This window comes from Phytophthora sojae (assembly GCF_000149755.1).
Source record: "Phytophthora sojae unplaced genomic scaffold PHYSOscaffold_1, whole genome shotgun sequence".
NCBI classification, from domain to species: Eukaryota; Oomycota; class Peronosporomycetes; order Peronosporales; family Peronosporaceae; genus Phytophthora; species Phytophthora sojae.
This window is the reverse complement of record NW_009258115.1, coordinates 5,865,706-5,878,761: the sequence shown is the minus strand read 5'-3', so window position 1 is coordinate 5,878,761 and position 13,056 is coordinate 5,865,706. Positions and strand designations below refer to the sequence as shown.

Genomic DNA, 13,056 nt, shown 5'->3' with positions numbered 1-13,056 from the left:
GCTTTGACGGAACTGAAGGCGCAAGGTTCCAATGCACATCTGCATCTTTAACTCCGATCGAAGGATAATAACCGCAACCGACCACATCTTTTGAAGGTAGCGTTGCCACATAGCATCTCTTTCCACTATTGTAAAACTCCACTTGCCGCCCCTCACAGCTTAGTAAAACACCGAGAACATCCGCGCGATTCCACCGAACCCCTGCTGATCCAAGCATGTCGCTAGTACAATTTTCGCAGTGGAGGAATACTCCGCAGAGATTGCAATCTCCTGGAGCGTACGTGTTAAGGTCTGTTGTACCAGTGGTGACACCAACAAACACAGGAGTTTCTCCAAAAGAACGTACAGATACTTCCCAATACCAACGGCCCCGGTAGAACGTTTTGTCAAACACCGCGAGCCCACCACAATCCTGAGGTCCGTTCGCGACCCGCGCATTCTCGTCACTTCCGTCGATACTTTTGTGAGTTATCGTAAGTTTGCGAAGGTCCGTGCCAAGAGTAATGTACCGCGAGCAAATAATGTTCGGGTACTTCGATCCCGTGCCAGCCGGAAGTATGGCATACGTCTCAGTGCTGTCCACATCTGTCGATGAGCTATCCGATCCGTCATATTGGATGAAACTCTGCCAGCCTTTCCAACTTGTAAGCTCCGTCAACAACGATACCAAGTTGGTACGTTGCAGGTGTTCCCAATCTTGACCTTTGTATGGTAAGCAGCACGTTTCCAGTACAAGAAGCATGTCGTGTACAGCACGCTGAATGATAGTTGATGACGACCTCATTTCACTAGATCCTGGACCCACTCCCGCTTCGAGGAGCTGCTGTACTCGGCGAAGGTGGCTCGATGATGACTTCAGCAGGAGAGTCAATAGCTGGAAAAATTCCCGCCCAATGGCATCCGATAGCTGAGGTCCAGCAAATTCCAAATCAACGAGATAATGAATCTTGACAATAGAAGCTTGTTCTGTTGGAAGGTTTGCCGCTGCCTTCCCACTACTCATGCGAACACGCTTGAATGCAGATGAAAGCATCGGGATGACGTGGAACCGAGAGCTCGGGATATTCTCGGTGCACTGAAGCATTCGAGCAAACGTCTTAAGCCCTTGTAAGCGCTTTTTCGCCCGTTTCTGATGGACAATCAAGATATCGCGCATGAGGTCCTCTGGGTGTCGATTCGGCATTTCTTCATCCCGAGTTGAAGTAAGCAGATTACTGCTGGACTGCTGAATGAAGGAGAAAATGTCTGCGTGGATCTGCTCGTCTTCTTCTTCCATCACTTCCATTGTTTTCGTCTCCATCAGTTTGTTTAGTTGTCGGGTAAAACGCTTCTGTTCGGGCTCCTCCAACGTAGTGTCAGCAGGCTCGCGCTGAGCAGCCTTCGCAAAGTCTGTGATTCAGTAGCAATGCCCGGTTAGTTCCGTAAGGTTGATAGTATAAAATAGTGAAGCTCACCGTAATTTGTTGCCATCGAGATTCCAGGTAGGATTTTCATCGGAGATGCTGCTGACGGAGCAGTCTGGATCGGAGCCGGTGCTAACTGTAGGAGCAGCAACGCTCTACGAATGATAGGCTCGCATACAGCGTTATAAAGTGCTTGCTGTCTCTCCTTTGCTTCCATGTCTGGTGAAAATCCGCTAGGAGCTCCCACCTCACTACACAAGAACAAGTGAGTTAGAGGGAGTACTATCAGAGTTTCGTACATCTAGGGTCTCTCTACCTGAAGGCTGCAGCCAACTTCTGTTGCTCTCTCACGATCCTGAAGTGAAAACCAACACGTTAGAAAAGGGTAGGGGGGTTAGAAATACAGCCAACAAAAGATAATTACCAGCGACGCAATTGTAGCGCAGCCTTCCAGGCGTCCACAACCGTTTCAGCTAGGGCCCCTTCGTTTGAAATGGGCTCAGTCGTGTACGAGATATTGGTATGCTTCAGAAGCGCTGCAAAAGTCGCACGAACAGCACGATCCACTGCCTCGATCCCACCACTCTTCTCAAGTGTCGCTTCCACGCTATCTTGCCTCTTCAACCTCGCAACACGAAGCTGCGGATTTGCACCGCCTTGGGCCGATCCCGGATCCACAGCATTTCGCACTTTATCCAAGAGTTTTTTGCCGTTCCCAACGTTGTCCACCACTTGAAGCAAAAACTCCTCATTGCGACCAACGTGATTGTTCTCATTTTCTGGCCCAGTCCACATTTCTTCTAGTCCACCCCGGAATAGCGGAGAATGCAACCATCGGTCACTAACAGCAACGTTGTTATCCAATTCACCACCGACAATTAAGGTGGCAGCGTAGTGACTTCCGATCCAGGCTAAAACCTTTTGCAGATCTTTGAGCCACTCGTGGCCTTTTACAGTGGTTTTGTCGGTGCAACGTGGTTTTGGTGAAGCGTGCTGTGTGAGTAGTGACTGCGGTGCTGGAGGCGGTCCTACGTCAATCTCAGCTTTACCAGGTACCGGCAAAGGTCCGTCACTCAAAGGATAGATGTGCTGTGAAAGAATAGTCCGACTAGGGGAGAATGTAACTTTTCGTGGGTCATACTCCAACATACCAGACTCACTTCCAGCCTTTGAAACTTTCACGAGCAATGTCTCCGTCCCAAAGAGCTTCGCGAGATCTAAGGGAATAGTTACCCGACGAATCTCCACGTCCTGTGATACATCCTTAACATTGCAGGACGTGTATCCTTTGAAATGAACGATTTTTTCCCACATGCTTTTGAAGATGTGACCATAAGCAACGGGATGGCCGGTGTGCTGCTGCAGGAGACATATCGCGAGCTCCTTAGACACGGATGCAAGCGCGTTATCCACAAAGTCTGCATCGTTCAAACTGTCCCCCATCGCAGCAGTTGCCTCGAGGCTGACAATCGATGGCTGTAAAACACCACGCTTGCTTAGAACTGCAAGTGTTGAGTGCAGTTTGGATGATAGAACTTCCAGCTGAGACCAGAACGGGTCCATCAAAGCAGGCAATGATTCACGAACGGCAGGTAACGAAAACACGCTCAGCAGTACAAAAGGTAGCAGCTTGCCTGCGAAGCTACGCTGGATGATGACAGGAAGGAGATGGCTCTTCTCGAGGTCCATCGTCTCACATTGGTCTAGACGTTCCGAAACGAAAGTCACCAACTTCGTGCAGATCGATTCGATGATCACCCAGCCTCTACTGGTGGAACACGAACACCAGAATATCGTCGCGCGCAGCATGATGTTGAGGCACTTAAACTCATGGCGCATCTCAATAGCGTCTAAGCGTTTCATGAGATCAGCTGGATCTCGTGACGAACTCTTCACGACGTCATTCGTTTGCTCCCAGAGTCCATCCAGCAGCGTGCTCATGAATGTTATCACAGTTTCGGTAACAACAGCATCCGATGAACCGTCCGCTTTGAACAGCATATCAGGGTCGGTCATGAGTTGGAAAAGCATCTTTGCTGACGTGAAGCCCGGGACAAGCATGGGAATCAATAGTTTCTGTGCTGGAGTCAACTCGGTTTCGGACTTGCACTTGCTCACCAGTAAGCGGTTCATGACCTGCAACTTGTCCATGAGAGAGGGGAACAAAGTTGAAAATCCATAGCAGATTGCCGATGCCGTCTCTTGTTTCACTGCGTGATAAAACCAAAGCGCTTCTCCAGAGAGCGGCAACTTTGACACGTGATCTGCAATTGAAAAGAGAATCTCACGAATTGAACAAAGAACCCCTCCAGGCTGAGATGCTGCAGGCGGTAATCCAATCTCTGATCCGTCCAAGCAACTTCGAGAAAACTGGATAAAAACAGAATGATCACAAACGAGTAAGTAAGCGCAAAGAGATCAAACAAAGTAGCACAAAAATGAGCCTATCAAATTACCTCGAAGAAGTTGAGCTTCAGGAGCTTAATAGCCACAAGCATCGGATACAAAACATGGGTTATCAGCGGTGCACTGGCGTCTTCACGTAATTCATCCAATCCAAAGAAGCGTGACGTTATGTTTTCAAGCAGCAAGTACAAGGCCGAAAACGTCATTTCTTTCGGGTCGATACAGAGAGATCGATACAGACACCGTGAGAGCTGAACCGAGTCTGCATCATCCCCAGGGATATCATTTCCAGCCAAGCGATCGAGATGGGACAGCAAGCATACGGCAGAATCAAAGGCCTCCGCCGCACAGTGCTGGCTCGATCTGCTCGCGGCGCCGCATCTTGCGCGAAGCGTACCAAGTACATGCCCCGCCTTTCCCGTCGTAGAAATGGTTTTAGTCATGTCGAGACTGTATGATCCCGAGGGGTTTGCGGGGCATAACTTTCGGACAGTGCTACAATTTGTCACTTTTCCTTGGATACTAATTCGGCCTCCAAATAGAATCAAGCCGCTACTTTCAGGCGTAGACGACTCGAAATCAGACAGGCTGGGCAGGGCTGTCACTGCTCCCGTTCGGGCAAACAACTCGGCTGAGCAACACCCTTCCATTTCACTCTGGGTATTGACTTCGACTCGGGTCCACTTTTGGGATGTCACCGAGAAGTACCAAAGATCGCACAACAAGGCATTTGACCGGTTCAACCCTCCAAAGATCCAAACATTTCCAAGATCGGAGCACATGCTGTAGTTAACGCGCCCCTCTGGAAGCACTAGTTGATAGTCACTTCTAGAGTTGCCGCTTGCTGTGTCTTTAGCAGCTTCGATGTTATCGTCATGACACAAGTGCCAGAGTCGGTCAAAAGTGTTATACCTCCAGAGATCTGATCTGAACTTTTCTTCACGGTCCTGTCCGCCAAATAGGTATACGCACTCCCCAATGACTGTAGAGGAGCATCCAATTCTAGGGCCAGGATCTAGTGACACCGAACTAGGTAGTCGTGACCAAGCGAAATCATCCAGAGATAGGTACCACGCATCTCCGAGCATTTCGTTCTCGATCGATTTTCCACCGTACATGAACACAATTGTGTCGAGGCGGACACGGATTGTTGTGGCTGTGTGAAATGCACGGGCTTGCGGCATCGATGTTGCTGCGCCAATGGCAGCTTGAATCAATGTCCAGGCTGGGAGCGAGCCATCCGCATTCTTCACGGTAGAACATTTATACAGATCCATGTGCCGCGATGCTGCACAATTGTTCTCGCCACCAAGGACAAGTAGTTGGTCGTCATCGATGGTCACAATTTGGTGATGCCAAATTCCAATCGGGAAATCAGTCCATCTATCCCAGCTTTTTGTTTCTGTATCGTATACCCACACTTGGTTTGTAGGTTCGCTGGGTTGGGTTGCTGGAGCATTATTGACCACCATCCCACCAACAACAAACAGTTTGTTCCCAATCAAGGCTGAGGCGGATCCCTCTAGCGGTGGGGGCTGCACTGGCATTCCTTCTAATGCAACATCCACGGTTGACTGAACAACTGCATTCGATGGAGGCATCGTCACAGCTCGCGAAATGCTCTCGAAGTCGTGCCCGACAGCCGGCGGGTAAGCAAAAGGATGGTGGCCAAGGTTGATGCGGATGATTTCACCACGTTCAAGACTGATACCAGGCATCATTCCTGATCGCTTATCCTCTGCAGAGCACTTGAATTCAGAGTATGCAACGCCCAAGTTGACTCCATTCCGATAAAACGTCATTTCTTGAGTGTTCAAGTCAAGCAGGCAACCAATGATATCACCGGCTCTCCATTTTTCTCCGTACGAAGATGATCCACTGTTCCAGCGGCGTTGGCGGTTGCCGTCGTAGGACCACGAATGAGCATGGTCACCGACGCCCTCCCCTTGGTCCGAGCTCCCCTGGAAGTAGCCGTCAATCCATCCAACTTGAATCAAGCCGCTTGTCACCACTTCTACCTCGTAAAACCACTTGCCTCGGAATAGCGACACGCCAATTGTTGATATTGAGCCGAAGTTGCTTAGCCCCTCAATCTCTCCCGACCGGTCAATGTCGACACGACCGCAGACTGGAACGACACAGCTCTGGTCTAGCATTATGACGTCACCATCATCGTTTTCACGTTTGCGCTCCACAATTAATGACGTGGTATAAAACCCGGCAGCAACATCCACACATCGACGAGAATTTTTCTCCGGACGAACTTTCAGTGGAACTGGGAGCAATGCGTCAGCACTGCCACGGTTGCCAAGCTGTCCCTTGTTATTCCTTCCAAACACGTAAACTTGTCCCTGTTCGGACAGCAGAACTGTGTGGTAGCAACCACAGGTAGCTCGCACCATCCGAGTGTTGGACGACAGAGCGACGACGTTTGGAACATTCTGGTGGACCTTGCTGCCGATGCCTAGCTGCCCATAATCGTTTCTCCCAAATGAAAAGGCCCGGCCACCGGTGCTAACGACAACAGAGTGGTAGTATCCGCATGCAACGAAGCTGACCATCTCGTTCGGAAGCGCAACAAGTGTGGGTAGCTTGATCTGGCGGTTGTGAGCTAAGCCTAGCTGTCCGTAGTCATTCTTCCCGCAAGTAAAGAGTTCCCCTGCGGCCGTACAAATGATTGTATGGTACAACCCACAAGCCACCATGGATACCTCGGTGGCTTCGAGGCTCTTTACCAGTTGCGGTGTCGATTGATGTTGCGTGTGGTCGAGACCTAGTTGTCCACAATCGTTCATTCCGAACGTGTAGAGCTCTCCTGCATCCGTGATCACTGCGCTGTGGTGGTAACTCACGGAGGCGAATCCAAGCTTTTTGTCCTTCAATGACTCGATCAACTTGGGAACGTGAATCTTGGTGGCCAAGTTTTCATGACCCAACTGTCCTCTGTCATTGTATCCCCATGAGTACGCTAGTCCGGTGTCCGTTAGTGCGATCATGTGCTCACACCCGTTACTTGCAGCGATAAACTTCACTCGCTGGGACCGCAGTGCCTGTACAGGACGGAGCATCATCACTCGCTCGTCGAAGTGCCCCTGGCCACACTGGCCGCTTTTGTTCAGTCCGCATGTTAGCACGACACCTTCGTTCGTGAGAACCGCCAGTGTCTCGTTTCCACTAACCACTTGGCGAATGTCGTCCCATCCACAGAGCGAGACGCTGGTGAGCTGATGCCGCTCGATATCATCGCCCGTGCCTAGCTCTCCATACGAGTTCTGTCCACAACTGTAAAGTTCACCGGAGGCTTCGCACTTGCCGTACATAGGTTGCTCTTTGAGCGCAGCAAGTTTTGCGATCGACATCTCCAAGTTCACCGCACTCGTAGGTGGTTGTTTCATTAGCCACAGTACCACAAAGAGCATGGTAGCAAGTGAGCCGCGGGCAAGCCCCACCTCAGCCAATGTCTCGATCGTTCGAGCTCCGATGCGCATTTCGCCTCCAGAATCGTCTTCTTTTACCGGGTAAGCAAGGTCTCCGAGACAGTCACTCAGAAGGTTGAAAGCCGATGACGCGGACGGTGCAAGGTACATGCTGTCCGAGTAGGCGGTGGGCTTGAGGGGCTTCAAGTTGTCCTTCACCATCTGTAATGCCTGTTCGTACTGCTCTGGATTGTTTGTGCGTGTTGCCTTCAGCAGCATGATCACCAGGTCCCAGCCCATGGTCATGCAGTTCTGTGTTGGAAGTGGTAGTGGCGGCGGCGACACCTTGCGCAGCGACATGGCGTGTGCCCTAGCAGCCAGCAGCCGTTGCTCGTAGCGGTACTTCTCCTTCTTCGTCATCTGGTACAGAGTCTGCAGGTTCTTCACGTAGCCCGCCACTCGAGCGTCGAAGATACCGGGCATCGTTTCCACCACGTCCCATTTGCCGTCCTGTGCGTCTTGAGCCGGCAGCCCAGCCAGCTGCGATATGTGCTGGAACAGCTCGTCCACCGAGTCGACGGAGCTCATGAGCTCCTTCAGCTGCTGCTCGGGGCTGCGTGTGTGCAGGCGCCCCGACACTTCGCTCTCTGCATCGAACGGTGATCAGCGTTAGTCGTTTTGTCAATTGGCAATGTACCTCTAAGCTGGAATGGTCACCAGTAAGTAGTACCTTCAGGGAGGTAGCGCAGCGCGGCGCTAAACTCAAGGATCTTGTCCATGGCGTCCTTTGCATCCTCAGCGGCTGCAGACGTCACGGCTACGCCCGAGTCGCCGGCCTTGGGCACGTCGCACAGCGGCACGTAGGGCGCCTGGAGCGGCCGGAGCTGCGCGCGCTCGCCCGGCGGCTGCGTCACCGCGGCCGGAAGCGAGACCTGCTGCCCCATGACCGGGCCTCTTCAAGTTGCTGTTGCTGTTGTATGCCCGCCCGCTCTTGTCTTTCTGGGGCAACTCGACCAGTGCGGAAGATCGATCCATCAAACGGCGGCCGGCGAGCAGTCTGCGACTCTTCGCTGCGTGGATCTTGTGTGGAGCACACGGACGAGATTGGATTGAATAAAAATGCCTGTGCACTAAAACTGGATGGATGTTTTTTTGGCATAAAAATAGGTTTTTGGGTATACGTAGTCAAATTTCGGGCATCCCAAATCTTGGGCGTTACTTCGTGAGAAGTGCAGCTTTTGAGCAACATTTTCGATCGGTGACATTCACTTCTGGAATCATGTTTATCGGAGCGCTTGGTACACGATCATTCGTATCGATAAGCTGCGCGTCAAGATGACTTGCTGTTGGAAAGATGCGGTGACAAAAATTGTAGGAAGCCGCAAGCCACCCGGCCATTATTTTTTGGCAGCGCGTCTTGCGATGAGCTTCCACTCGTCAAGTTATCTTGTTCAAGCTTACACGCTTCTTCCAGCACCTGCACTTCTCGACAAAAAGCCACGCACTACAGTTCTTCAGCCACCAGCACAGATTTTGCTTTGTCATTGAAGATGAAAGCAAATCACAATTTTCGGATACACGTGTGCCGAACGCCGAAAATTGCTGACCCCTTCGGCTTGAACCAAGCGTGGGGGCACTCGTCTCGCCCGCGTGTGTAGTCGCTCGATTCCGCCGCGAAGCAAGCCGCGTCCATCGCCGAATATCTGAGATCGGTTTTCTTGTGGGTTGGCCGGCAGCGAGCGCCTCGCCCTCGCCCCGCAGCAGCGAAGGCTTTGTGCGGGCCGCTCTCTGGAAAACCGAGACATGGTGTCAACCTCCCAGCTGGCTGCGCTGGGTTGATACCAGCCCCAAGTCTCCTTCCGCGCTCACTTGTGTGTTGTGTGAAACTCGGGCATTTACCCCGAGCCCCGCGTTCGTCTCTCTGCCGCCCCAACCAAGCGTTCCTCAGTCCTGAATTCACGTGTCAAGCGCAACCGCAGTAACGATTGTGGAGACAGGTTGGTGACTGCACATGTTTCGCCTTTTGACTACCGCGGCGGCGCCGTGTGCAATGCGCGTTCTCACTGTGATACTTGTTGGTGGGCGCTCGCTTGCTAGGTAGTCGGCCCCCATCTGTCAACACTCGCCACCTGCCTCGAAAGATTTTGGCATTCCTCGGATAGCTTCACTGCAAGGAAGCTCTTGCTAGCTGAGGGGCATCTGTTGGATTTAAGCTGCCCCCTATCAAGCGGAGAAAAGGGAGAGACACAAGCGGGTGTACACGGAGAACGCGGAGGAGGCCATGCCAGTTCAAGTGCAGAGCGACTTGCTTGGCAGAGAGTACCAGCTGCGTAAGTCGGTGCTACACCGAGACGGCCCCGTGAAGCCCCGTAGCAAGCCCGTGACGCCCGACGTCAAACGCAAACCGCTCGTGAAAAGCCGACTGGCCATGGTGGCCAAGAACGAAAGCCTCAAGAAGGCACGCCGCCTCCCGAGCGACGAGACCGTCTTCTACTCGAATATATGGTCGCCTCCAGCGACTGCGCGCGATGATCCTGTCGCCAAGAAGTCGAAACAGCTCGTGGACATCAGCCAGGTAGCGCACGTTCTGACAACCATCGACTACAAGAGCGGCTACGACGGGCCGAGCGACGCCGAGTTCTTCAACATCTGGGCGTCCTTGGAGTCGCAGCAGAACGCCATCGCCGCGAAGACCGCCATGTTGAGCAAGACGCAACAAAGCGCCAGCAACTTGTCCACGCCCATTTCCGAGCACAGCAGCGAGGAGAGTTCGTCAGTGGTTACCTCGTCCGTGTTGAGTCTTGGCCCCCTGCGGATGGATGCCAACACGCTCCGGAAAGAGTTTGCGGCGGACGATTTCTCGAATGTGATGAGCGCGCCGGTGTCAGCGCCCGCGCACAAGAAGGAGAACGTCGTGTTTTCGACCGTGCTGACACGGAACAACGAAGTGGACATGAGCTGGAACTCGCAGTTCTTACTGGGACTGCACGAGCCTGTTCGTCATGCACTGTACGTTATCGACCAGTTCTTGGAGCGCAGCCGCAACTTGACGTCGCCGATGAACTGGAACGTGTCGGAGTTTTTCAGCTGGTTCAAGCTGCACTTCATCGAATTTGTTCGGAACCAGCGTGACGTGAAAATGAAGGTCATTCTACCGCTTGTGGTTATCAAGTTCGTGGAGAAGCGCGATATCGTGGCCTTGTACCAGGCCATTTTCGCGCTTGTGGATGTGATTATCGCGCAGGAAGACGATTTGGTGTTTTCTGCGGCGTCGTCTGCGGACTCTTGGCAAACTCGCTTGGGCATGCTGCAAGACGACATTCGCCGTCTCAACCATTTGCTCTTTAACGTCCTGGGGCTGGAGGAGGAAGCTTTTAAGCCAGCCATTGAGCTCGCGTTTTCGGAGACTGCGTTCCAGAGATATGTGATGCCGCGAGTCTTTCGCGCGACGAAGCCCAAGCGAGTCATGGTGCCTTGGATCGTAGAGCGGAGTCGTGTTTGGGGAGGAACCAAAGTCGCGAAGGCGTATAAGGACGATCTATCGTTCACGGCTCGATTCATGTATGACCACGTGTGGCACCCATACTTCGACACGCACATCGCATCAGCTATGAAGCATTTGGACAATGCGGGTGAAGGCGTGACAGCGAACGGCTCGGAGGAGTCGTGGTTCGGTTGCTCGGTGATGTAACGAGCAACCGAATTTTCATTCAAGCAAGGTAGCAACAATCGTGTCCGCGAAAATTGTTCACCACATGACAACAAGTAAGATGGCTTCGTGGAATACCGGATAGCTACGCTGCCCCTACTATCGACACCGACGGAAGCACCAAGACGTTTTCGTTGAGTATTTAAAGGGGACTATCAATACAACGTCACCCCTCTCCTTTCGCCCGGTCTCCTTTTCCTTTCGTGTATCTAGGACGACCACCCGCAGAATGGACAGAACACTGGAGTGAGGAACTCAAGCTCACGCTTTGCGACAAGAAGCTGCTTTGCCTTCGTCTTGATGTCTTCTGCACACTCCAGGGCTCGTTCATATGCCTTTTCCCTCGCTAGCCTCTGCTTCAGCTCGCTGAGCAGTTGCAACTCCTTCTGAAGTACAGCGATCTTGTCCTCGTTCGCATACTGGAACTGTTTATCACCCTGGGCGACGCGGAAGACGCCACGACACTCTCCGCAAATGCCGTAGTCATCGAGCAGACAGTCACCCTCTTCCTCAGCATCCAGTAGCTCAAGTTGTTGCTGTAGCTGCGACGCGTTGAGCGTAACTTCGTGAAAGCTAATGTCGTCGTGTCCACTGCCCTCGTTGCGCTTGGCCTTCAACCTCAGCAGCGTGATGACTTTTTGTGTATAGTTGACGGCCACCACGACCGACACGGTCTTGGATCCACCTGGGCTGGTGTGCATAACTCTGGATCCTAACAAGATCTAGTATTATAACACGTTAGACATCGATGAGGCAAACGGACATCACTACAACATCGAGGACCTGAACTCCTGGGTCCTCCAAACGCAGCCACTGCAGGCTACGCGGGCGCTGACACGTCCTACAACGCTCCGACATCTCGTTCGAGAGACCTCCATTGCTCGTTGAACATATAACGCACGTCCACAGGCCCACAGTATCGTCGAGCTCGGTCTCGCGGCGGAATGCACCAGCTAGGAGCGTCGCCTGCAACATCAACTTGCAGTTTTCCCCTTCCTGCGACATGGTACGACCTGTTACGAGTCATATCTTGTGTGAAGCATGTGTGCAAGGGCCAGATCATACAAAAGGTAAGGTGTCGACCACCTGCTCAACATCATACGAAACATGCGACTTGGTAGCAGATCGTCCTCAAAAATATCAACGACTGGCGGCGCAATGAGCGAAGTGGCCGAGAGCCACCCCGCCAAGCAGGATGCGACGGCCCTACAGCCCGCCACGGACAGCGAGGGCCACCCCGTACGCGAGTGGATCGACACGTTGCTTCAAGCGGCCGTGATAGCCAAGGATAAGCAGAAGAAACCGGCCGAAGGCGACGACAAGGCGCCAGGAACTGCAACCGACACTTCAGCTGACGCTGGCGCTGACACCGACGCTGGTGCTGACACTGGTGCTGATGCATCCTCAGAGGCGAAGAGCACTCCTGCAACTGATGTAACATCCAATGGCTCGAGCAAGGCGGCTGAAGACAAGGAAAAAGATGCAATGACCTCGGAGGCGAAGGACGAGCCGATGGAACCTGTTGCTGAAACTGCGAAGACTGGGGATGCAGCAGTGGCTACTCCTGCCGGTCCTGCTGCTGCTCCTGCCCCCAAGCGGTACCGCCGCCGCCGTTGTGAAGTGGAAGGTTGCACTAAGTTTGCGCGTTTCAACAACGCGTGCTCGGGCCACGGAGGGAGGCGCCTGTGTGCCGAGGCTGGCTGCGAACGTGTGGCTCAGTTTGGCCACAAGTGCAGCGCACACGGAGGAGTCAAGTTCTGCAGCGTCGAAGGCTGCCATCGCGCAGTGCAGTCTCGTGGTTGCTGCAAAACTCACGGTGGCGGTGTTCGGTGCCAGCACCCAGACTGTACGAAGGGTGCTATTTCAAAAGGGTTCTGTCGAGCGCACGGTGGCGGCTCACGCTGCGCGGAGGAAGGCTGCCAAAAGTGGGCCCAGCGTCACGGCTTCTGCGTGCGCCACTCCAAGTCATCGCCTGGTGCTAAGGCGGTGGTGAGCCAGTCAGCGGCGGAGCCGATGTCTGGTGCAACTGCCCCACCGCTAGACTCTCTGCAATCTACCGCTTCAAGTTAGCACCGCAGTAGTATCAAGTAGCCATGAGAAATTGAGATACTTTAGTACCGGA

At 53.0% G+C, this 13,056-nt stretch overlaps 3 protein-coding genes across 3 annotated transcripts; 2 read left to right on the top strand and 1 right to left on the bottom strand.

The window, feature by feature from the left end:
* Window positions 1–1,715: 1,715 nt before the first annotated feature.
* On the bottom strand, window positions 1,716–8,169 carry PHYSODRAFT_476799 (hypothetical protein; the record flags this gene model as incomplete). The annotated part of the gene is made up of 6 exons (XM_009517256.1): window positions 1,716–1,758; window positions 1,828–2,645; window positions 3,132–3,773; window positions 3,860–4,147; window positions 4,778–7,872; window positions 7,956–8,169. The coding sequence occupies 6 exons, from the start codon at window positions 8,167–8,169 to the stop codon at window positions 1,716–1,718; spliced, it is 5,100 nt and encodes a 1,699-aa protein (XP_009515551.1).
* Window positions 8,170–9,506: 1,337 nt separating this feature from the next.
* Window positions 9,507–10,916, top strand: PHYSODRAFT_293856 (hypothetical protein; the record flags this gene model as incomplete). Its single annotated transcript, XM_009517255.1, has 1 exon — window positions 9,507–10,916. One exon carries the CDS (start codon window positions 9,507–9,509, stop codon window positions 10,914–10,916), a length of 1,410 nt encoding a protein of 469 aa, XP_009515550.1.
* A 1,176-nt stretch (window positions 10,917–12,092) lies between these two features.
* Window positions 12,093–13,055, top strand: PHYSODRAFT_552000 (hypothetical protein; the record flags this gene model as incomplete). The annotated part of the gene is made up of 2 exons (XM_009517254.1): window positions 12,093–12,312; window positions 12,562–13,055. 2 exons carry the CDS (start codon window positions 12,093–12,095, stop codon window positions 13,002–13,004), a joined length of 663 nt encoding a protein of 220 aa, XP_009515549.1. The 3' UTR covers window positions 13,005–13,055.
* Between the last annotated feature and the right edge of the window lies 1 nt (window position 13,056).